The sequence below is a fragment of the Podarcis pityusensis genome (genome assembly GCF_964106645.2).
Source record: "Podarcis pityusensis genome assembly, chromosome: 17".
NCBI classification, from domain to species: Eukaryota; Metazoa; Chordata; class Lepidosauria; order Squamata; family Lacertidae; genus Podarcis; species Podarcis pityusensis.
In genome coordinates, this window is record NC_138042.1 from 26,170,566 (window position 1) to 26,193,702 (window position 23,137).

Genomic DNA, 23,137 nt, shown 5'->3' on the forward strand with positions numbered 1-23,137 from the left:
AGTTGCCAGAACCATCACAAAAAGAAGGGATAGAGAATGGCTTTCCGTTACTTACTGCAGATTTGTCTGTCACAAGCGCATTCCAAATGCTCGTCATAGCCTGCCGGATCCCTAGATTGGGGTCAAACTGGTAACGATAAAGACGAGGAAGAAGCTGGGGGAGAAAAGGGGCGAGCTGTTCCCCAGCTTTGGTTGCGATCACATTAAAACCAAAAGCAGCTCCCTGAGAAAACAAAAAAAATACGGTTAAAGCCAATAACTTAAATACCTCCATCTTAATAATACTAATGCTACGACCAATTGTAATTTTTATATTGCTCCCCGCCCATCTGATTGCATTGCCCCAGCCACTCTGGCCGGCTCCCAACAGAATATTAAAAACACAATAAAACATCAAACATTAAAAACTTCCCTAAACAGGGCTGCCTTCTGATGTCTTCTAAAAGTCAGATAGTTGTTTATTTCCTTGAAATCTGAAGGGATGACGTTCCACAGAGCAGGTGCCACCACTGAGAAGGCCCTCTGCCTGGTTCCGTGCAGCCTCACTTCTCGCAGGGAGGGAACCACCAGAAGGCCCTCGGTGCTGGACCTCAGCGTCCGAGCAGAACGATGGGGGTGGAGACGCTCCTTCAGGTATACTGGGCTGAGGCCAGTATTAAATAGTATTTATTTTATGTTTCATTTTTAATTTTCTTTAAATTAAAAATGAATTACTGAAAATATTTATATAAAGTTAACATCTTACATTTAAAACCTGACAGTACCAAACTATCAAAGGCTTTCCACCAAAGCCAGACTATAATAATAATAATAATAATAATATTTTTTTTTTATACCCCGCCCTCCCCAGCCAAGGCCGGGCTCAGAGCGGCTTACAAGCAATAATAAAAACAAGATGAATGATTACAACTTAAAAACAAAAATAAAATACAACGTTAAAATAATGGAACATTAAAATATTAAAATGTAGGCTCATCACAGGAGGAGAAGGAAAAGAAAAAAGAAAGAGAGGGAGGGAGGGAGGGAATCAAATTGGCTCCAAGCCAAAGGCCAGGCAGAACAACTCTGTCTTACAGGCCCTGCGGAAAGAAATCAGATCCTGCAGGGCCCTGGTCTCGTGAGGCAGAGCGTTCCACCTGGCCGGAGCCAGAGTTGAAAAGGCCCTGGCTCTGGTTGAAGCCAATCTAACTTCCTTAGGGCCTGGGACCACTAGGGTGTTGTTATTTATGGACCTTGAGGCTCTCCGTGGGGCATACCAGAAGAGGCGGTCCCGTAGGTATGAGAGTCCTAGGCCGTGAAGGGCTTTAAAGGTCAAAAGCAGCGCCTTACATCTGACCCTGTACTCCACCGGGAGCCAGTGCAGCTTGAAAAGCACTGGGTGAATATGCTCCCATGGCAGAGACCCCGTGAGGAGCCTCGCTGCAGCATTCTGTACCCACTGGAGTTTCTGGGACAGCTTCAAGGGCAGCCCCGCATAGAGCGAATTACAGTAGTCAAGCCTGGAGATGACCGTCGCATGGATCACTGTGGCCAGGTCAGGGCGGGAAAGGTAAGGGACCAACTGCTTGATGCGACGAGGGTGGAAAAATGTCGCCTTGGCTGTTGCTGTAACTTGCGCCTCCATGGAAAGGGAGGCGTCAAGGATTACACCCAAACTCTTAACGGAAGGCAATGGCACTAATTGGGCCCCCGCAAGAGAAGGGAGTTGGTCCCTCATCCCCATGCCATCCCGACCTAGCCATAGGACCTCTGTCTTCGAAGGATTTAGTTTCAATCGGCTCCCATGAAACCATCCAGCCACAGCTTCCAAGCATCTGGTCAGTGTGTTCGGGGCCGAGTCGGTGTGGCCATCCATCAGCAGATAGAGCTGAGTGTCATCAGCATATTGGTGACAGCCCAGCCCAAAGCTCCGGATAATCTGGGCAAGGGGGCGCATAAAGATGTTAAAAAGCATCGGGGAGAAAATTGCGCCCTGCGCACTCCACACACCAAGGAGTGGCGCGACGACATTTCCCTCCCTAGTGCCACCCTCTGTCCCCGACCAGAGATAAAAGAGCACAACCAGTTACGGGCTATGCCCTGTATCCCCACGTCTGCGAGGCGGTGGTCCAGAAGATCATGATCGACCATGTCAAAGGCTGCTGACAAATCTAAAAGGATCAGCAGTCCTGACCCGCCTCGATCCAGTTGTCTACGGAGATCATCTGTTAGGGCAACCAGAGCCGACTCCGTCCGAAAACCAGGACGGAAACCGGACTGAAATGGATCTAATGCCGATGTTTGCTCCAGAAACCTACCAAGCTGTTCAGCAACCGCTCTCTCAATTACCTTACCCAGGTATGGAAGATTTGAAACTGGGCGGTAATTGGATAGGTCTAAGGGATCTAATGAAGTTTTCTTTAAGAGTGGACACACCCCTGTTTCCTTCAGTTCCCCTGGGAATGTCCCCGTGTCAAGCGACAAATTGATAATTTCAACCAGGGGGGTCCGTGCAACATCTGGACACTCCCTAATCAGCCAAGACGGGCACGGATCAAGGAGGCAGGTGGTGGGCCTACCAACTTGGAGGAATCTATCCACATCAGTAGGGAGTATCCGATCGAAATGGTCCAACACTGGACCTGAAGTCAGTCGAAAGTCTAAACGTCTTTCCTTCTGCAGTGTTGGATGGCAGGTTGAGAGGAGTTCCCTACCAGGACAGACTTTGCTCATGTGCTGAAGACATCGATTCCATAAAACATATTTTGTTGCACTGTGCAAAATATGAGCAAGCCAGGGCTGAACTGATACTACCCTTGCTGGTACCTTTCCCAGGAAAATCAGAGGCTCACTATGTCAGGTTCCTACTGGAAGACTGGACAAACGCTAGAACATTAGCAGTGGCAAAGTTTTTATCGGTGGTTGCAAGAACCAATGATCCTTATATTCTGAGCCCTTGTCCTGCTTTTGAGCTTCCCATAGGCACCTGGTTGGCTGCTGAGAACCGGATTCTGGGCTAGAAGAGCTACTAGTCTCATCCAGCAGAAAGTCTTCTTATGTTCTTATCCCTTCTAATTTTTTTAAGATTCTACAATGCTGGGTTTCAGGTCACAGTTCAAAAAAGGGGAACAACTTCCTACAACGTGACCCGGAATGTGCACCTTATTACAGGCTTTTCTTTTGTTCTGTTCCACCATTCAGACTTTGAGTAGTCTTAAATGCAATTACCTTCCGAGAGTTCCACATTGCATGGTGATTGGCCAAATTCATGAACTTGTACACCAAGTCTGGCTGGTTGAGGTCGCTAGCGAGCGAACAAAGCTCCTGGTAAGTAGAAAGACCCTGGCTTGGGAAAACAGGAATGAAAAATTAATGCCACTTTAAAAAAAAAAAAAAAAAACCCTCCACTAGGAAAAATTACAAGGAAATGGGACTTTTATATTGTCAAAGTCGCATTCTTGGGTCGATTTAAATAACAGCTATTGGACAGCAGAGTACTTTTTCAAAACTCTTAAATGGGAAAACTTCCTGATAAAACTGAATGAGGACACCAACACCTTCAGATTTAGTGTATTCATAGTTCTAGAGCAGGAGTCAGCAAACTTTTTCAGCAGGGGGCCGGTCCACTGTCCCTCAGACCTTGTGGGGGGCCGGACTATATATTGGGGGGGGGGGGGAATGAACGAATTCCTATGCCCCACAAATAACCCAGAGATGCTTGTTAAATAAAAGCACACATTCTACTCATGTAAGAACACCCAGGCAGGCCCCACAAATAACTCAGAGATGCATTTTAAATAAAAGGACACATTCTACTCATGTAAAAACATGATGATTCCCGGACCATCCGTGGGCCGGATTTAGAAGGCGATGGGCCGGATCCGGCCCCTGGGCCTTTGTTTGCCTGCCCATGTTCTAGAGAAAAAAGCGGGGGGGGGGGGCACACCCAAGGAAGCCTTTTTCAGAGTCCAAACATTACAATTAGTCAATGAGCTTACCCATCTGGAGTCTTGCCGAGGCCTGATCCCTGGAACATCACCGTCTCCCCAGTCACTTCATGCCTGGCTCTGGAAAAAAAGTATGCTTTTATAGTTCTAAAAAAAACCAAACCCTTAAAAGATAAGAGAACTATTCAAGTGTTTGAAATCCATCACGTGATGACGAAGCAAGTAGGAGTGAGCACATCAGCTCTTCCGCTCCCATTCCCATCGCTCTCCATAAAGTAGGGGGGTCACTTTGGCAGTGGGGGGGCGCGTCTTCTCAACACGTGCAAATCCCCCACCTGATTTAGAACCTGGTTTTCCAAGGTTCCAAATTACACGGGAAGCTTGCGTGGTTAAAAACTCACTGCTTCAGAAGTTATTCTTCCTACTTGTGGAGGATGATGTGCAATAGCAAGGGCAGGGACTGTGTACCTGTCCATGAACACCCCCGTTACGTGAGCTGCTTAGAAAACCTGAACAGGGCTACGAACTACATAGGACTCTTGGTACCAGCAAAACAGTACCAGCTCTGAGCATACAAAAGAACCTATCATGAAAGCGGGCATGTGTAATGGACAATAGATCACATTCGCTTTCAAGGACTCCCACTTCACTTTCACCTGTCAGGCAGAGTGAAGTGGTGCACCCACTTGTCAAAGTGAGGAAGGAAGATGAGGATAAAAAACTAATGCACCCTGCATCTGTGAGTCCCCTCTCTCATGTATCAGATTGTGTGCACAAGACAGTTTTGAAAATGCTTGAAAGTCTGTTCGTCCGACAACCCACCCCCCAACCTGCTCACAGGTCCTTGTATGATCAGTGGAAAGAGTTGGCCCTGGCAAGTATCAACCACTCTCAATTCCAACCTGGTAATTGCCACCTGCCTAGATTTTACCTTGTCTGAATTAATTTTAAGATGTATTTTAATTAATTGATGTCTGTTTTATGCATATTGCTTTTATGATGTTGGCTGTTCTGAGCCCGGCTTCGGCCGGGATACAAATTATTATTATTATTATTATTATTATTATTATTATTATTATTATTATTATCTGAATTCTGCCCCACCTGATTGGAAGGATTTTAGTTATTCTGATAAGACTTGGGTCTGCAGCATGTACACTGAATACACCAACTTGTACAAATGTTATAAATGAGCTCATAATCACGCCACTGCCTGGATAGATGGAGCTACAAGGTCATTCAGTCCTGACCTCTACACCCAGACCAGAATTTTCACATTTAGGATTGGGCCACCGTGCAAAAAGGTTTTACACCAAGGAAGCCCACATTCAATCCAAATTGCAGTCTCTAATAAGCATATGGTGGATAACCAGCATGTCCCAAACATACCTGGAGATTTAAGTGAAATATTTCACACTCGTGATTCACAAATGGTGCCCCCCCCTTTAGCAAATACAGCAAATGTAGGCAAAGGGGCTTCAGGTCTTCCTTTCAAAGACACCAGCTAGCACCCTATCTGTGGCTGGTATTCAACCATGTTTTACTCAGTGTAATCCTTTTGAAATTAATGGACCTAACTTAATCAAGTTACTTAATTTCAATGGGTCTTACTCTAAGTAAAACTTACTGGAATACCACTCTTTATATTTAAGTCCCTTATTTTCAAAGCTTTGTCTCTTAAACCACACTCTCCTCTTCTCTGACACGGATTCCACACACAACAAGGTGCAAACAAGTACCTTCTCCCAGTCATAAGAGTTTCCACAAGAGTAGTAACCAGCTCCTGCTGGTCTTGCTCACTCCCAAGCTCATACACCAAACCGAGGCCTTTGGAAGCAACATCTTGACTGAGTTCTTCAAGAAACAGAAAACAAAATCGTATGAATAGGGAATAAGAATTAGAGCTCTAGCAAAATGATGATGACATTAAGATATGCTTCACACTGATAAAAAGTACAGAAGCTCTGCAAACGAGCTGTTTGAAACACCACCACAACCTTGAACTAGCTATCATCGTGATCCAGAAAATCAGGCTGGACAGTCTGAAGTCCTACAAATTATGGGGAGTCCTCTCTCATGCATAGGAATGTTGCCTTGATGCATGACAATTCCCCACTGTGCTTCTGGCACATGATAGAAGATCGCGGGAAAAAGCCTTTGCACACTTGGATTGCAATTCCAGAATGCCATAGTGCATTCTGGAGGAGAAGGGCATGCATGGTGTAAGGCTTTGGGGATAACTACAGAGGGACGCGAGTGACACTGTGGGTTAAAGCACAGAGCGTAGGACTTGCCAATCAGAAGGTTGGCGATTCGAATCCCCGCGACGGGGTGAGCTCCCGTTGCTCGGTCCCTGCTCCTGCCAACCTAGCAGTTTGAAAGCACGTCAAAGTGCAAGTAGATAAATAGGTACCACTCCGGAGGGAAGGTAAACGGCGTTTCCGTGCGCTGCTCTGGTTCGCCAGAAGCAGCTTAGTCATGCTGGCCACATGACCCGGAAGCTGTACACCGGCTCCCTTGGCCAATAAAGCGAGATGAGCGCCGCAACCCCAGAGTTGGCCACGACTGGACCTAATGGTCAGGGGTCCCTTTACCCTTTACCTTTACAGTCGTACCTCGGAAGTCGAGTGGAATCCGTTCCAGAAGTCCGTTCGACCTCCCAAATGTTTAGAAACCAAACTGCCGCTTCTGATTGGCTGCAGGAAGCTCCTGCAGCCAATCAAAAGCCGCGGAAACCGCGTCAGAAATTCGGTTTCCAAAGAACGTTCACAAACCAAACAGTCACTTCCGGGTTTGTGGCATTCAGGAGCCAAAACGTCCGAGTACCAAGGCATTTGGGATCCAAGGTACGACTGTACTGGAGAGGACAGTGCCTTAGGATCTAGACTGCCAAATGGAGAAAAGCGGGGGGAATGGGAACATTGCATGTCCTGTGGCTGCCTGCTTAGCTAGGTACAATAGTAGTAAAAACTTTCTACTTGTATCAATATTTGTAGCAAAAATAGTAATAAACAAAAATTAGGTTATAATCTGAATTCCAAAAAGGCTATGCTTAAAAAAAAAGCGCCCAATTTCGATAGTCCAGTTTATTTTTTGAACTTATTCTTAAAAGTGCAAAGCCAGAAAAAAGATAAAATAAATGCACCTCTACTCAGTAGCAACTCCTATTGAGTTCAAAGGAAACAAACCAAACCAAAACAAAACAAAATAGTAGGAGAGCCTTGACAGCACTAAGGAGAATGTCAGTGTGTCTGGTGGCACTGGGCAACAATTTGGGGACCCTAACGTTAGTCTGTGTTATTCATTTTATAGGGTTTTTACAACTGAAACATTGTTGTTGTTGTTTTTCCCTTACTACTTTGTTAGCCACCCTGGTGTCACGCTGGAGATGTGCAAAACAAATCATGTAAAGAGGAAAGCAAGTAGAATTCTACTTACCGTCACTGTCGGATAGAGTAGTTACAAATGCAGTTTGGATTTCTTTGAGATGAGACTGCAAAAGAAGGGGGGGGAGGCAGCTTTTTTCTCACATTCTTAAATTCATCCTACTAGAGTGTCTGAAAAAGTCTCCCATTAAAATAAAGAAGAATAACCCATCTGCACATTGGGGCGGGGGTAGATCACAGGGCAGGAAATTCCAAGGCTGCGTATGAACTCGGTACAGCCTGGTTTGCAGGAAACAAAGGTTCATTCCCTATGTTAACGTGTTGCCTTCTAGGAAAGAAACATCTGAGCCTACGCAGTTGCCCTGCACCATGGTTTGGGCTACCATGACATGCAAACCAGGCCAATGAGAAAAGAGAGCACAAAAGATTGACAAAACCAAACAGAGGAAAGAAAGAAAGAAAGAAAGAAAGAAAGAAAGAAAGAAAGAAAGAAAGAAAGAAAGACAGGGGAAATTTGCTTTGTCTTTATACCTTAATTTCTTTGTGGGTGCTGAGCTTCTTCACCAGTGATAAAAGCCAGATGCAGGATGCTTGTCTTATGTGAGGGTTGGGGCTGACAATGTGCTTATTCAAAATGACATCCAAGACCCAGGGAACCACATCGTTAACTTTCACATCTATTTTAATTAAACAAACAGAGAAGGGGAGAGAATTTATTCCAAACAAAAGAATTTGGAAAAAACAAACTGGTCCATTGGTTAGCACTTAATGTTTTCAAATTAGAAGTTCAGCATTTTGGCCCTTTTTGGACTTTTGTCCAAGTTCAGGTAACCTCCTGGAGGCTCGTGCTTAGAAAAATCTGCAACATACCCTATATACGGTTAGAGTGGGATATAAATCATGACTTTGGTGCGTCAGTGTTCTTGGCTTAAGGGCTCGCCGAGGTACATTCAGCATCAAGCGAGAATTCAAAAGGACCAAACTCAAAATAAAATGCAGAGACAAAAAGGCTTGACGCAAATTTGGAAAACCAGGTATGTTTAACTGCAGGTACTTTTCTCCTCTCAATTATGAACTGAAGATATTACAGTGGTACCTTGGGTTACAGACGCTTCAGGTTTTGGGTTGCGCACCACGCTGAACCCGGAAGTACCAGATCAGGTTACTTCCAGGTTTCAGAGCTTGCGCATGTGCAGAAGCACCTAATCATGACCCACATGTGCGCAGACGCAGCGCTGCGGGTTGCGAACGTGCCTTCCGCATGGATCACATTTGCAACCCAAGGTTCCACTGTACATCCTATTACAAGGCTATGGGGCTGGAGAAAGGCTTAATCCCAGGTGGCTATTAAGCATTTGAGTATGAAGCCAGCATCTGAAGGGAAGGGGGAGAGAAACTGAATAGAAGAGATTAGTTTCCACTGATACTGGTCTGGCATTGAACTGATGAAAAGGGGGATAAAGGATTGCATACACAAGTAGTCATTTATCCCCAAACCTACCAGCTGGAGGAGTATATTCTTCTTCAGCTACCGTCCACGCATCCCGGGCAGCTACAGAGCTAGTTCCTATAGCAGCATTGGTAATAGCTTCACCAACAGTAAACTGCAGTTCAATTTGCTTGGCCTGAGAAACACACACACACAAAACAGGAATTACATTTCAACTTGCTCAGTTCTCCATTTGCAACATGAAAGTTCTGACTATTCGAGAGAGCAAAGGGAGGCGTGCCTTTTTTGCTGAACTGCTCTGAAGGATCTGCCAACTCATTCCTGTGTTCGGGTGCTGACACTCTAACTTCTAAGTGACTGAAAATGTCACAAAACATGCCACTCAAAGGGCGAGGCAGAACAAGGTGGAGCACGCTTATATAAGGTGCAGGAGCCGGGAACCATGGGAAATGGTCGTCGACTCCCATCAGATGTCAAGGAAACAAACAACTATCTGACTTTTAGAAGACATCTGAAGGCAACCCTGTTTAGGGAAGTTTTTAATGTTTGATGTTTTAACTTGCTTTTAATATTTTGTTGTATTATTATTATTCAAAATCCACAAATACAAAAGCAAGCCTGCTACACCAACTTATCTAAAAAAAGGAATAAAATTTAAGATGCTAAAGCATACCCCTTTGAAAGTGTGACACAAATGACTAAATACCAATTTTAACCCTTCATATTTAATGTATAACATTAGAGCATTACCTCTACAGAATCCATCAATCCTTGTAAGAGTAGCTTCTGGTGGGGGAAGTTTCCATCCCCTACTGGAAAGTAACCCAGTGTTTGTATAGCTCGTTCCTTCATCTAAAAGAAATCAAAGGAATTTTATAAAAACACCTGTCTATGTATGTAGGTGGGAAGACAAACCTCCTAACCTCAGAAGTACATCAAGCTAGCTGAATGATCACAAATTCTGCACAAAACATTGAGTCCTGTGCAAATACTGTAAGATGCATGAACAGCCAACAGAAATGTGTGTTTGCCATGAGCTGTACAATTTGCCTACCCAAAAGATTATTCTAAAGCCATGCTCCACTGATTTGCTCTCAATAAAAATAACAACATAACCCCCCCTTTTTTTATTTGGACAATAAGTTTTATAAAAGTCAGTCTTTTATCCATAAGAAGAACGGCTTTCTTTTTCTGCCTCACATGAGTAAACCTATAGACACACATGCATAAAGAAACAATGAACCGTTGCAAAACATTACCTTATTAGTTTCCTTGCCTGAGGAAATTCTGGCTAGCAAACTTTCAACAAGATGAAGCTTTGTAAATCCAGTCCCTTCATTTGGGATGGGCAGAGGCGCATTCCTGCCTATTGCCCCCAGTGCTGTACAAGCAGCTACTGCCAAAAGGGGTGAGGTACTATCCAGAAAAGAACCTAAAATAAAAACAAACAGGATGACTGAATTTCTCCTTTAAAAAGACGATAATTCAAATATTTAAGGAGGCCTAAAAGACAGTAAGACTTCCAGTCTTCTCCAACAGGTATCGTCAAGAACGAAGTCAAAATATTCGCCTGGTACAGGCACCCCCAAACTCGGCCCTCCAGATGTTTTGGGACTACAACTCCCATCATCCCTAGCTAACAGGACCAGTGGTCAGGGATGATGGGAACTGTAGTCCCAAAACTTCTGGAGGGCAGAGTTTGGGGGTGCCTGGTCTGGAATCACAGAACTGTAGAGCTGGAAGGGACTACAAGGGTCATCTAGTCCAACCCCCTGCAATGCAGGAATCACAACTAAAGAATCTCCGACCGATGGCCATCCAACCTCTGCTTAAAAACCTCCAATGAAACGAAAGTCAGCATGTTCCGAGGGAGTCGGCTCCACCGTCAAACAACTCTTACTATCAGAAAGTTCTTCCTCATGTTTAGTCAGAATCTCCAAAACTGAAGTAACAGCGTATGAATAAAAAGAATATTACATCTACAGTGCTTGAGTCGCTTTTTTATCTAGTATCTCAGATCACAGAAGGATAATTTCTGTATTCATGGGACCACTCCATTTATATTTTAAGGGTACAGGCCTTCCCCCCACTTACGTGGGGGTTACATTCTGGGCCCCCACACGCATAAGTGAAATTGCATAAAGTGGGGAGCACCAATTAGTTCGCCATTGTAGCCACAGGTAATGAGCACCATCATAGTCTCACGTCTAGAAAAATAATGATACATTTCTCATTTCTAGAATTCTTCCAACTGGATTTTTTTATGTGGATATCTTGGTTGCCACTGGAGAAACCTTGGTTCTAGTTTGCACCTCACGCTAAGCCAAACCATAGCTTAGCATGAATGCACAGGGGCGTGGGTTCTGGGAGAGAAGATCTACAGTCTCTTTGCTCCTCCTCAGTTTTGCTGCTGTGCTCTACTGAGCTAAACCATAGTTTGGCTTTGTGTCCTGTCCAAACCCAGGCTTGTGGCTTAGCTCATGAGCCATAAACCATAGGACATATAAAGCTCATGGTTAGCCTAGAGAAAGCTAAATGACAAGCCCAAATTCAGATGACATATTAAGACAAACTATGGCTTAGTTCAGGACACGGGTGGCGCTGTGGGTCAAACCACAGAGCCTAGGACTTGCCAATCAGAAGGTGGGCGGTTCGAATCCCCGCGACGGGGTGAGCTCCCGTTGCTCGGTCCCTGCTCCTGCCAACCTAGCAGTTCAAAAGCACGTCAAAGTGCAAGTAGATAAATAGCTACCGCTCCGGCGGGAAGGTAAACGGCATTTCCATGCACTGCTCTGGTTCACCAGAAGCAGCTTAGTCATGATGGCCACATGACCTGGAAGCTGTACGCCGGCTCCCTCGGCCAATAAAGCAAGATGAGCGCCGCAACCCCAGAGTCAGCCATGACTGGACCTAATGGTCAGGGGTCCCTTTACCTTTAATGGCTTAGTTCAGGGCAGCAGCAGAATAACTGGGGAAAGATGAAGTTCCAGCAAGTTCATACCACTGTATAGTTTAGTGCAATGTGCAAACCAGGCAACACAAAACATAATCTCATGGTATGAATTGATGCCAAAGCAACAAACAAAACATAGTGCCCATTCCTAAGTAGTGGGTTTAAGATTACTAGTGTGTAATGAGAGCTTTGTAGCAAAGCTCCCTGTTTGTCCGCACAGTGTAGATTAGAGAAATGGAACCAAATGAGTCAAGAATACAGGCAAAGTACAAAAGGCATAAACTGACCGATCGTTTCTGTCGTTGACTTTATCAACTGGTCTTGTTCTGGGGCAACAATGGTATTTGGATCTTCCAAGTCATGCAGTTCCACCATCCTCATTTTTCTCTTTGACAAATACCGTCCAACTGTAAATCCCAGAGCCAACAAGGATCCATGTTGCATTTCCAGATTCTGCAGATAAAAAGCAACAATCTTACTAAAGCAGATGCAAATCACTAAAGGATATATACCAGGGCATCATAAGCTCTCCATACAAATAAAAGCAGTGATATGACTTTCTATTGGTTATCTAACTCATCTAAAACAGCAGCCTCCATTAATTCTACAACACTTAAAACCCTTTAATAAATATTATCTGTTACAAACACAGAATTGTAAGGCTATTTTTAAATATCTGGCATACAATTAAATTAAATTCAAGTTAGTGACATGATGAATTCTGTTTTTTCAAATCATAACTTGCATAACAAAATGATCCCCCCCCCCCCAATTTGTTTGCCTATTTTAATTATAGACAAATCACTGCTTTCCAAAATATTGGTTAGTTCAACTTCTTTAGATTAAAAGAAAATCATCTGGGGCCTACAGTACCTTTACTAATTGTCACAGTCATTAATAAAAGTTAACACAGAATAACAGACAAGGAGGACTAAGCTTACATGATTGTCTTTTGCTGTTTTTATCAGGTGCTGAACTGATGTTTTAAATTCATTTTCTGACACTGTCGACAATACTACTGAATAAAACAGAGCAGTCAGCTCCCGCATCTCTTCCTTATTGGTATTCATAAAGCTCTGAAAAAAGAATGAAAGATACATATACAATTTAACCATGTTACAGTACATATAAAAATTTCACTAGAATTTCAACAATGAAAACAATGATCCAATTGACCTAAAAGGTTTGATTTAGGACACTTCTTTAGGACAATATGTACCACATAGTGACTAGTTACAGGGAACCAGGCAGAGGGCCTTCTCGGTAGTGGCGCCTGCCCTGTGGAATGCTCTATCATCAGATGTCAAGGAAATAAACTACTGACTTTTAGAAGACATCTGAAGGCAGCCTTGTTTAGGGAAGTTTTTAGTATCTGATGTTTTATTGTATTTTTTCTATTTTGTTGGAAACTGCCCAGAGTGGCTGGGGAAACCCACCCAAATGGGTGGGGTATAAATAAATAAATTATTATTATTACTTCTGAATGGCATTTTTTCCAGAGTTGTAACTGCAAAAGCACGCCCCAAAAAAAGCAGAATTGAAGAACTGTGCACCAACATTACTTCTGAGGGAATTTGGCCAAACCTACAAAGTTGTTCCAATACCATACCTGTGTGCAATTCAGGTAGACGAAATACCAAGTTCAAGGAGACTAAAGACAGCCTGGACAATATAAGTAATCAATACAGACCCAATCCCTGAGAAGCCATTCTATTCCTGTTTTAATTGCTCTAGAACTGGACACTGTACCATTTTGCCTTTGAAAGTCATTTTTAAACGACTTCTTTAAAGAGAAATTGTCACAATCCCCTTTTGTATTTCATCCTTACTTTGTTTGGAACATTAATATTATCATATTTTCAAGGGCAATGCCATACCAATTTCCCAATGGCAGACCTTTAAAATGAATCCCTAAGTGATTTACATAGATGCCTCGCCATAAACAGATACCGGGCTAGCACAGGTGTGACACAGGTTGCATGTTAACCATCGTCAACAAATCCAGGCCCCAAGCTTGGAAAACATACATTCCATCTTTTGGGAGTCATGCAAAAGAGTCTGTCTAACTGGAGCAAAATGCATCATTTCCTGAAAAAAAATAATGCACAATTTTCGTAGTATTTTAACATACCTTTATCCAATCCATTTTGTCTACAAATCTTGCAGCTAGTTTTTCAGGATAGACAGAAACAACCTCCAACAGGCAGTACATGACTGGCAAACCTACGTTGTATTATAAAAACAAAAATAGAGAAGTGGCAAGTTGACATATTATTTAAAGTCAGTACAAATGCACAGCAGCTTTTGGTATGCTCTCTCCTTTGCTGCCTACAAAGTAAACATGCCAAGAACATTGCAAACAAATATATAAAGCAACACCAAGGCTGATTTTCTTTTACAGGTATACTTTGCATGTCAAAACATTTGGCAGAAATAAGATTACCGTTTAACACTGAAGCTCCTATCAAAGAAAATTGCCATCACATTTGAAAACTTGTCAGGAACTGCTTAAAAAATAAATAAATCTAGGATTCTTAGAATACTAAATTAAAAGTCAATTAGGCTGCAATCCTAACCCCACTGATCTGGGTTTAAGACCCAATGAAGTCAAGAGGATTGGTGGCACTGGGACGCGGGTGGTGCTACGGTCTAAACCACTGAGCCTCTTGGGCTTGCCAATGAGAAGGTCAGCAGTTTGATTCCCCACGACAGGGTGAGCTCCCGTTGCTCAGTCCCAGCTCCTGCTAACCTAGCAGTTCGAAAGCACGCCAAAAGTGCAAGTAGATAAATAGGTACCGCTCCAGCGGGAAGGTAAATGGTGTTTCTGTGCACTGCTCTGGTTTCGGTGTTTCGCTGCACCAGAAGCGGCTTAGTCATGCTGGCCACATGACCCAGAAAAACTGTCTGCAGACAAATGCCGGCTCCCTCGGCATGTAAAGCAAGATGAGTGCCACAAACCCAGAGTTGTTCCTTTACTTTTACCTTTACTTTTACCTTTAGATATGGTTAGGACTGTGTTGCTGGTCCCCTAAAAGCATTGAGAACTCAAGCTGGCCAAATGTACCACATAATGACTAGCAGAAAGATGAGGTGTAGCATCTCGCATGCATAGCGCCAACAGGTGTTTCTAACATCAGGATGCTACAAGAACACAAGAGTCATTCTGCCCAAGAGCAACGCAATACCCATGGGCTGAAATTTCACATGCACTGCTGGCAAGTCACTTCTGATGCTCCTAAATGTTTCAGGCAGCTGAAGTGAAGCAAGAAGCTGAAACCAAGCCAAATGCGACCATTCATGACATGCACCTCACCCAAGTCCAAGCCAAAGAGAGTGAAATGCAACCCAGAGACTAGACAGGATCGCCAGCCTCTGGAGTCCAGAAAGCGATGCCACAAGGTGTCAATCTGAGATACACCTTGAGATACAGTGGTGCCTCGCAAGACGGAATTAATTCGTTCCGCGAGTTTTGTCGTCTTGCGATTTTTTTCGTCTTGCGAAGCACGGTGTCGGGAAAGTTTTGGAAAAGCTTCAAAAATCACCAAAGTCTTTAAAAACCTCAAAAAAGGCTACCACACCACGTTCTATGAGTTGCTCCTCGAAGTCAAGTCGCAACTGTATTAACGGTGTTAAGAAAAAGGAAACAAACCTGCAAGACGTTTCCGTCTTGCGAAGCAAGCCCATAGCGAAAATCGTCTTGCGAAGCAGCTCAAAAAACAAAAAACCCTTTCGTCTAGCGAGTTTTTTGTCTTGCGAGGCATTCGTCTTGCGAGGTACCACTGTACAACAGCTTATTCCAAAACAGCACAATAGCTGAAAACTGGAAAATGCTTATCGCCAAAGATAGTAATTTGGTAATGCATTAAAAAAATCATGAATTGTGGAGAAAAGGAAAAAACCAAAACAAATTGCATTTCCTTTTCCTCTCTTAAAACAAAGACAGAAATCTGAATGCAACTCTCTCAAAACCGCATGGCAGTTTGGGAAGCCATGCCACCAAAGACTCACCCAAACAGAACCAGAAAGCAGGAAAGATGGAGGAGTGAGTGGCACAGCTGCCAAAATCCCGCGATACTGGAAGTGATGCCACTTCCGGTGTCGCTGTGATGAGAGGAAGTGATGTAAGATGGGGGTGGGGAAAGCCCAGGATTTAGGAGGAAATGGAAGACATGCCGAACAGTGGAATTACAAAAGGGTCACACTCTGCTTATGTGGGTGGAAAGGCAAGATTAGAAAAGAGTTGTTTTGTTTTTTAAAAAAGGCATCGTACACAAGACAACGCATAAAAAAACAGTAATCACTCCTTGTTCTTCTCTAGGAGTCAGACGTCTCCATGTTCTCCCCAGCCCTAACACCTAGCTTAAGGTGACACATCCAGAAGCCTTTTAAGACACACCGTGACCTGGATAGTTTAAAGCAAGAAAGGGGAATTAAACTTATGGAATTCCACAATATGTGATGATGGCCAGAAACATAAGATGCATTTTTGTAGGCAGGGGGGAAGAAGCAGAATCATGGAGAATGGGTATATTAATGAGTATTAGCCATGATACCTACATTGAACCTCCATGTACAACGGTGGTATACCTCTGAATACCAAACAGTGGAGACAGCCAACTGGGAAAGCCCACCGCTCTCATGCCCTGCTCATGAGTACCGCAGGCTGGCAATGGAAACAGAATGCCAGAGCACATGAGCATTGTCCTCCTGGTGGATCAAATCAATTCTTATGTTTTCAGGAAGCAAATTTATTTGCTGCTGACCTAGTGACTGACAGCAGTCACTGCACTGACCTTTTCAGTGCTCATTCATTAAGACTTTTTAATGAATTTGGTAACAACACGGATTTATATAGGAGAGGGCCAATGGCAGGGGGTTTCAGACTACGTAAACAAAATGGCCTGAGGTCCAGCTCCGAGGGCCTTCTGGCGGTTCCCTCACTGCAAGAAGTGACGTTACAGGGAGCAAGGCAGAGGGCCTTCTTGGTAGTGGCGCCCACCCTGTGGAACACCCTCACATCAGATGTCAAGGAAATAAACAACTATCCGACTTCTAGAAAATATCTGAAGGCAGGCCTATTTAGGGAAGTTTTTAATGTTTGATTCTATTTTTAATATTCTGTTGGGAGCTGCCCAGAATGGCTGGGGAAACCCAGTCAAATGGGCGGGGTATAAATACTATTATTATTATTATTATTATTATTATTATTATTATTATTAGATAGTTGCATTGTCTATATAAATTTGGTATAATTAGAGTTCTCTTGAAGCCCCAATCTGGAACAGCATTGTAATGTGTATTACCGCAGTTTAGAGAATATGTTTTATATTACTAATTTTATTCCCCCTTCCTGCATTCATACTGCAATACTGTACTACAAAATGTGGACCTAGTATTACTGGATTAAAGGGGAGGTTGGGGGTTCCTTCTTATTCTATACTCACTTTTTGTACTCGTCTTCATTTAAACCTTTAATAGATTAAATCAGAAAGGAAAAGATAGCAAGGGGAGTCTTTTCTTTCAACCTCCGCGAAACGCTGTTTCTCACCTCCAACACCAGACAGCAGTTGCTGAACAAGGCTTATATAGATCTGCACAGGGTTGCTTTCACCTCCCTTTGAGGAAGAGGATGTTATGACGTGTCCAGAGAGAAGGTTTCTAACGTAACGGCCAATAGCTGGAGCATGATCCTGCATTTCGGCTAAGGTCTGAGAGGTGCACACCACACCAGAACTGTGAGCGAGACACGTTCGGAGGTACAGGATGATCTAAGCAGCAGAAGAAAACAAGATAAAAGGTTAGGGAAACAGGCCACTTGGCATTGGGAACAACAATCACTATCGGTCAGAAGGCTTCATTCCCTCAACCAAGATTCCCAATTTAGTAATACTAGCTAGCATTCCTATAGAGCAGGGGTCTGCAACCTGCGGCTCCAGAGCCACACGTGGCTCTTTTACACCTTTGCCGCAGCTCCGGGGTGGATACTAGCGAGGGAAGAAGGCGCATTGTGCGCCCCGACGCTCCCCACTGTGGTGGGCGCTGTACTGGCTTTGACGGCGCATGGGGGCGGTGCGTGCGTTAGTCACGCACCGTCCCGACGTCACCTTCCCGTCCGCTACATTGTAAGGGGCATGTACGCTGGTCACTGCATTGAAAGGGGGCATGTACGCTGGTCACTGTTTTGAAGGGGAGTGAAGAACACACACACACACACAAAAAGGTAACTTGTTAATTTAACGTTTATTTCTATGAGGAGGGGTAATTCTGAGGGGTCAAACAAAGAAATAATAAAAAAGTGACAAAAAAGTTATTTTTATAATGACGAGTTTTGCGGCTCCCAGTTTTTTTTTTCTTCGGAAACGGGTCCAAGTGGCTCTTTTTGTCTTAAAGGTTGCAGACCCCTGCTATAGAGCTTCAGAAAGTTCAAAGCACCCCAAATATATTGCCTCAGCTTTGTAAGGTAGGTCAGTATAATTATCTCAGAGTTGCACATGGAGTCTGAGGCTGGCAGCGTGGCTTGCGTGAGGCCACTCAGTGAGTTCAAAGCTTGAGCTGAGATTCAAATGGTGACTTCCCAATTCTAATTAAGTCTCTTGGTTACTACACTATTCCAGCACTCAAATTCGGGCATTTCTTTCTTTCTTTTTTAAAGAAACAAATAAACAAAGTCAATATGTGCATTTCTGCAAGAACTGCAACTGTGAAAAACAACATTTTGTATAGTGCCTTGGCGCGAACGCCTGCAAAATTGGTTAAGCAGCCTGCAGCTCAAATGTTAGTCTAAGTATGATTCCAGAAGAGTGTTGTCCTCGTTGTTTCTATGGGAATGTGTTAAAATCAGCTGAACCATTCAGCTGAATCAATAGGACTTTAATTTGTTTAGCTTAGACTGCATCATGCGCAGGGCAATGTTCATGTCAGAACTCTATACAACCACACAGCTTGTCTTCTGAAGGATAAAGTTGGTGCCTCCCTCACCTGTTGGGCAACAGAGCTTCACAAAAGGAATGCCATCTCCCACCTAACAATCCAATGTGAAAAGCCAGAGGACATCAACGCAAATCTTAAATTTCAGGCAGGTTCATGTGGGAGAAAGGTATATGGTTAGAGCTATCAGAACGGACACAAAATTTTGCGAAAGTGATACACATACCTCTGCAAATGCAGCTGGGTTGAAAGGCATGACTGTAGTCCCTGTCATATATTTAGCAGGTGTTTTCATTCTGTGAGAAGCCTAAAGCAGGAGGGGAACAAAACATCTAACAGATGTCCAGGCAGCTTGTGCTCAACAACTCAACAACCATAACCTAATTCCTGTGCAATTAAAATGTATCGCCCAACAACATTTGAGCCTTGCAGGGAGGCAAAACAGAAGCACATACTTGACTAGTTTGTAACAAAATGAATTCTAGCCTAATCACATACAGAGAAGACACCCAATGAAGGACTTCCCCAGAAGACCTTAACAAATGAGGTGTGGCCGATAGGACTAATGCAAATTGCTCTTTTTATTATTAGTATCGGAACAGAGCTGGTATCCAAAAGGTAGCAGAGAAACACAATTATCTCAAAGTACCCTGTCCAGGAAGCACTAAGAAAGAGAAACAGCCGTCTTTCATTGGTATTTCTCAAGGTTCTGCTTAATATTTACTGGGCTGGTGTTTATTTATCACCCTTTCTTCAGAAAGGCTTGCCAGGTGTTCAGCCATCGAGGCAGCTTATGGCACCAGACTTGTTAAGATTAAGCATCAGTCTTCACACCATTCTCTTTTTTTGGTGTGGGCTGTGTATGTTGCATTATTATGACTAGATTCTGCACAGACATTACTAGTCAACAGGAGTTAAGTTGAAATTCTGTACCTTCTCTTGAATATACTGGACCATTTCTGGGAAGGAAGGCATCTGTATATCACCGCTCTCCTTTTCATTTTTGCCGAGAATCGTTCTCAGTGCGCGTTTTGCCTCTCCATGTACTTCTTCCCGTCTTTCAAAAATTAAGGGGGGAAAGCCAGTTTGTGCACACATACACACACATAGAGAGCGCGATGCAGAGCCTTTTCAGTGATGGCCACAAATCTGAGAAATTTTCCCACCAAAGAAAGCCAGTTCCCTAGCCAGCAAGCTCAGAGCTCAGGGATGATGGGAGTTGTAGTTCAACAACATCTGGGGACCCACAGGTTGAGAACTGCTGGGACCAATCAGTTTCAAATGCCCTTAAATGGAGATGAATTTATCAAGATGATGGTTTCCTTTTAGATTAGCTTTTATTGCCAATGTTTTTTATACACTGTACAGTATTTGAAAATGTTTGTTTACAAAGGTATGTGTAATGATTTTTTATATTTATAATCTGTTTCACTCTGCATTCTGTTATTGAAATTAGAGCATGTCTTAATGCAACAGGGCAAATGCAAGACCAATTCTCTAAGACCGTACCAACTGCAAATCTTTGGTTTAACCCCCTCATACCATCAAGCCACGGTGTGCAGCTACAATAAAGCTGTCCTCCCTTCTTGCCTTTGCCTGCAGGATGAAATGACAAACATTTTTACAGACTGACCAGCCTCTTATGCCTATGTCAGGGAACTGCCATCAGCTCAGTGGCGAGAGGTGGAAAGGCAGCTGGATTACAGAGAGCCCCTAAAGATCGTGGGAAGCAGCACTTCCTCAGCGGAGGCGGGAGGTCCCGCCTCTAGTGGGGAAGAGCTGCAGGGCTCGGAGGATGCAAGAAAGAGCCAGGACATCGTGCCTGAGCAAAGCGGGGGTGAGGCAGGTCCCCCTTTACCCAAGCCTTCCCTGCGCAGTAGGTTTTCGCGCAGAGAGGGGAGGCGTTGGGTGGGGGTCAAGAAACTACTCTGCTGGGGAAAGTTTAAGGACCGCCCACTCTCAGATTCTGCTAGTGACTGAGGAAGACATGGAGTTTAGGCGTTCTACACTGTAAATGCTTTGCACCAATAATAAAGCCTTTGAAAAGACCAGTGAGGGATCTGTGCACTCTTGAGCAACCACCCGATAGGCATAACAGCCTGCATCCCAATTGACAAACATTTTTACAGACTGACCAGCCTCTTATGCCTACATCCCAATACTAAACCGTGTCCTAGCAAAAGACAGAGAAGGTGGAAAATGATAGGGAAGAAGAAGAAAATGCAGTCTGGAGAAGAGAACAGTAGAATCCCCTTTAAGCAGAGATGCTCTTGGTAAAAGTTCTAGGACCAAATGGTAGGCTGATAATGGCACCGTATCTTTAAAGGAGGAGTGTATCAGTCCTAAGAGACCGCTGCACAGATTACAGCAGCCACTATCAGAGTGTCAGCCAGGGAAACTTCGAAGAGATCCGGAAACATGTAGAATTTTTGTGCCACTACAGTAGCCTTTTTACCCTGAAGGGGGGCTCCCCATTCCGTTTTAACTAAATCTTTGAAAGAAACAGACTTTCTTTTTTTAAAAAAAGTAATAACAATAAGAGACTAGTAGTTGAGGGTAAGTAGGAATAAGATTATAGAAAAATGCTGAAATGCAGGAACTAGAAAACTGACAGAAGAAGAGATAAAACAATTTCTCTGTTCCAAGGTGAGACAGGGAAGGAAGTTGATTGAAGACACATCAGTTGGCCAATCTATACAAACCTTTGTCATGTGATCATGCCTATCCTAGAAGGATGGGGAAAATTAACCCATTGTTTTCTGGATGCCTGCTGCATGCCAGCCACAGAAGACAATTACGCCCTTTAAGCGTACCACTTATTATAACAGTAAATCTCTCCTTACAGATCTGACATGCAGTGCAACATTAAACTTACGGGTCTCCTGCAGCTAAAAGAAGTAAGTATCTTGAAGGAATGTGATCTGAAGGGAACACTGTGCTGGCAAACTTTACGGCCACCTGACGTACTTGGACTTGAGGCTGAAAAAAGGAAATCATAGAATTGGAAGAGATCCCAAGGGTCATCTAACCCAACCCACTTCAATGCAGGAATCTCAACACGAGGTTCTCCCCCATCTAATTTGAAACCATACTTCACCCTGCTTAGCTTTGCAAATGTGCTAGCAGTTTTATCGCTGCACCTCTAGGAAGACTACACAAATCACATTCATGTTGTTTAAAAATGCAGGTGCTTATATGAAATAAACATGAAGCAGAAAGGCAGCTACTGGGGGGGGGGGTGGAAAACAGTGGAGCAGAGGCACTCCAGATATTAAAAAATGCTACAAGCTGCCATTTCTTCAGCACCTTTCCCCTTTTCGCCCAGTAAAATGTTTATAGAGGCCAGAAAGCAAAATAGCGCCAAAAGTGTTGGTATTAAAAAGTGTAACACAGTACAACATCAGGTGTCTAGCATAAAGACAGATACCATATGGTCTTGCAATAATGTTCAACCTTTTGGATCGTATTCCAATGTTCATATTTTCTATCCAATTACAGAATTTGCAATACATGAACTCTCTTGTAGAACTACAACCATACTGAATTTTCTCATAGTCGTATCTAAATAATTCAGCTTGTACAAGAAGGTTCTATGGGGTTTTTAAAAATAAATTCTAAATTTCTACTGTAATTGCTTATCGTTGTGTTCAATTTTGAAGCGACAGTGAATCAATATTTTTAAGGTCCTGCTAAAAGTAAAGGTAAACAGGATCATTAACAGGCAAACTTTGTGACTACTCTCTGCATTCTTCACCTGCTACAGAACTGGATTTGAATAATCTATCACAACAGAAACACTGGATATTTCTAAACACACTACTTTCAAGTCTTGAGGTTCAGTCATATTGCATCATATTATATCTCTACTCCTTTGTTGACATACCTTAATTAGGTTTGAGGCCACAAGGGCCTCCATAAGAGTACGCGGGGCTCCTTCTAGATTTGTGTAGGCCCCAACCATCATGGACAAAGCCTCTTGAATAGCAAGCCTGGTGTCGGGATCTTCCTGAAATGAGACACATCCTTTAGTACCCAGCCTTACAAACAAGGAGAATTTTCTAGACAACCTATGTCCGTGCACGCATGTTATTAAAGGAATTACTAACCTTAGAAAGAGCCTCAAAAAACTGTTGGACTAGTGCCAGGTCCTTGGTGAACAGCTGAGGTATTCGGCTGAAAGACAACGTCAGCATTTTAAAAGATCAGTTTTTGAGACTGAAGCGAAATATATACGCTTGCGGTTAACATCTCTATAAAATAGCGATATGTTGCCTGGTATTTGTGTACTGCTTTAGAAGGTTCAAACCACTCCACATGCAATTATTCGCAGAAATTCTTTTTTTTTTTTTAAACTTTATTCCAAAACCGAAAAAGAATTACAAACATCAAATTCAAAATCCATATTCATTTTGTAACATAAGCCTATTACATAGTGGACTAGATTAAAATATACCTAATTGCTATAGACTTCCGTTTGCTATATATAAATGCAACG

General features: G+C 43.3%; 1 protein-coding gene across 5 annotated transcripts in view; it reads right to left on the bottom strand.

Moving 5' to 3' along the window:
- The window catches only part of ECPAS (Ecm29 proteasome adaptor and scaffold), a 62,246-nt gene that overhangs the window by 20,083 nt on the left and 19,026 nt on the right, over nucleotides 1-23,137 (bottom strand). For 4 of the 5 annotated variants that reach the window (XM_080986658.1, XM_080986659.1, XM_080986657.1 and 1 more), the window contains 19 exons: nucleotides 22,749-22,815; nucleotides 22,526-22,648; nucleotides 21,518-21,621; nucleotides 19,576-19,699; nucleotides 18,869-18,949; nucleotides 17,264-17,483; nucleotides 15,724-15,816; nucleotides 13,847-13,938; nucleotides 12,657-12,791; nucleotides 12,003-12,168; nucleotides 10,022-10,194; nucleotides 9,513-9,614; nucleotides 8,814-8,937; nucleotides 7,844-7,989; nucleotides 7,365-7,419; nucleotides 5,666-5,780; nucleotides 3,978-4,046; nucleotides 3,208-3,325; nucleotides 56-223 (listed from right to left, as the gene is read on the bottom strand). In XM_080986658.1, coding sequence (XP_080842784.1) covers nucleotides 56-223; nucleotides 3,208-3,325; nucleotides 3,978-4,046; nucleotides 5,666-5,780; nucleotides 7,365-7,419; nucleotides 7,844-7,989; nucleotides 8,814-8,937; nucleotides 9,513-9,614; nucleotides 10,022-10,194; nucleotides 12,003-12,168; nucleotides 12,657-12,791; nucleotides 13,847-13,938; nucleotides 15,724-15,816; nucleotides 17,264-17,483; nucleotides 18,869-18,949; nucleotides 19,576-19,699; nucleotides 21,518-21,621; nucleotides 22,526-22,648; nucleotides 22,749-22,815 — 2,275 coding nt within the window. The remainder of the gene's footprint in view (nucleotides 1-55; nucleotides 224-3,207; nucleotides 3,326-3,977; nucleotides 4,047-5,665; nucleotides 5,781-7,364; nucleotides 7,420-7,843; nucleotides 7,990-8,813; nucleotides 8,938-9,512; nucleotides 9,615-10,021; nucleotides 10,195-12,002; nucleotides 12,169-12,656; nucleotides 12,792-13,846; nucleotides 13,939-15,723; nucleotides 15,817-17,263; nucleotides 17,484-18,868; nucleotides 18,950-19,575; nucleotides 19,700-21,517; nucleotides 21,622-22,525; nucleotides 22,649-22,748; nucleotides 22,816-23,137) is intronic. The other variant, XM_080986660.1, reaches the window with a different exon arrangement.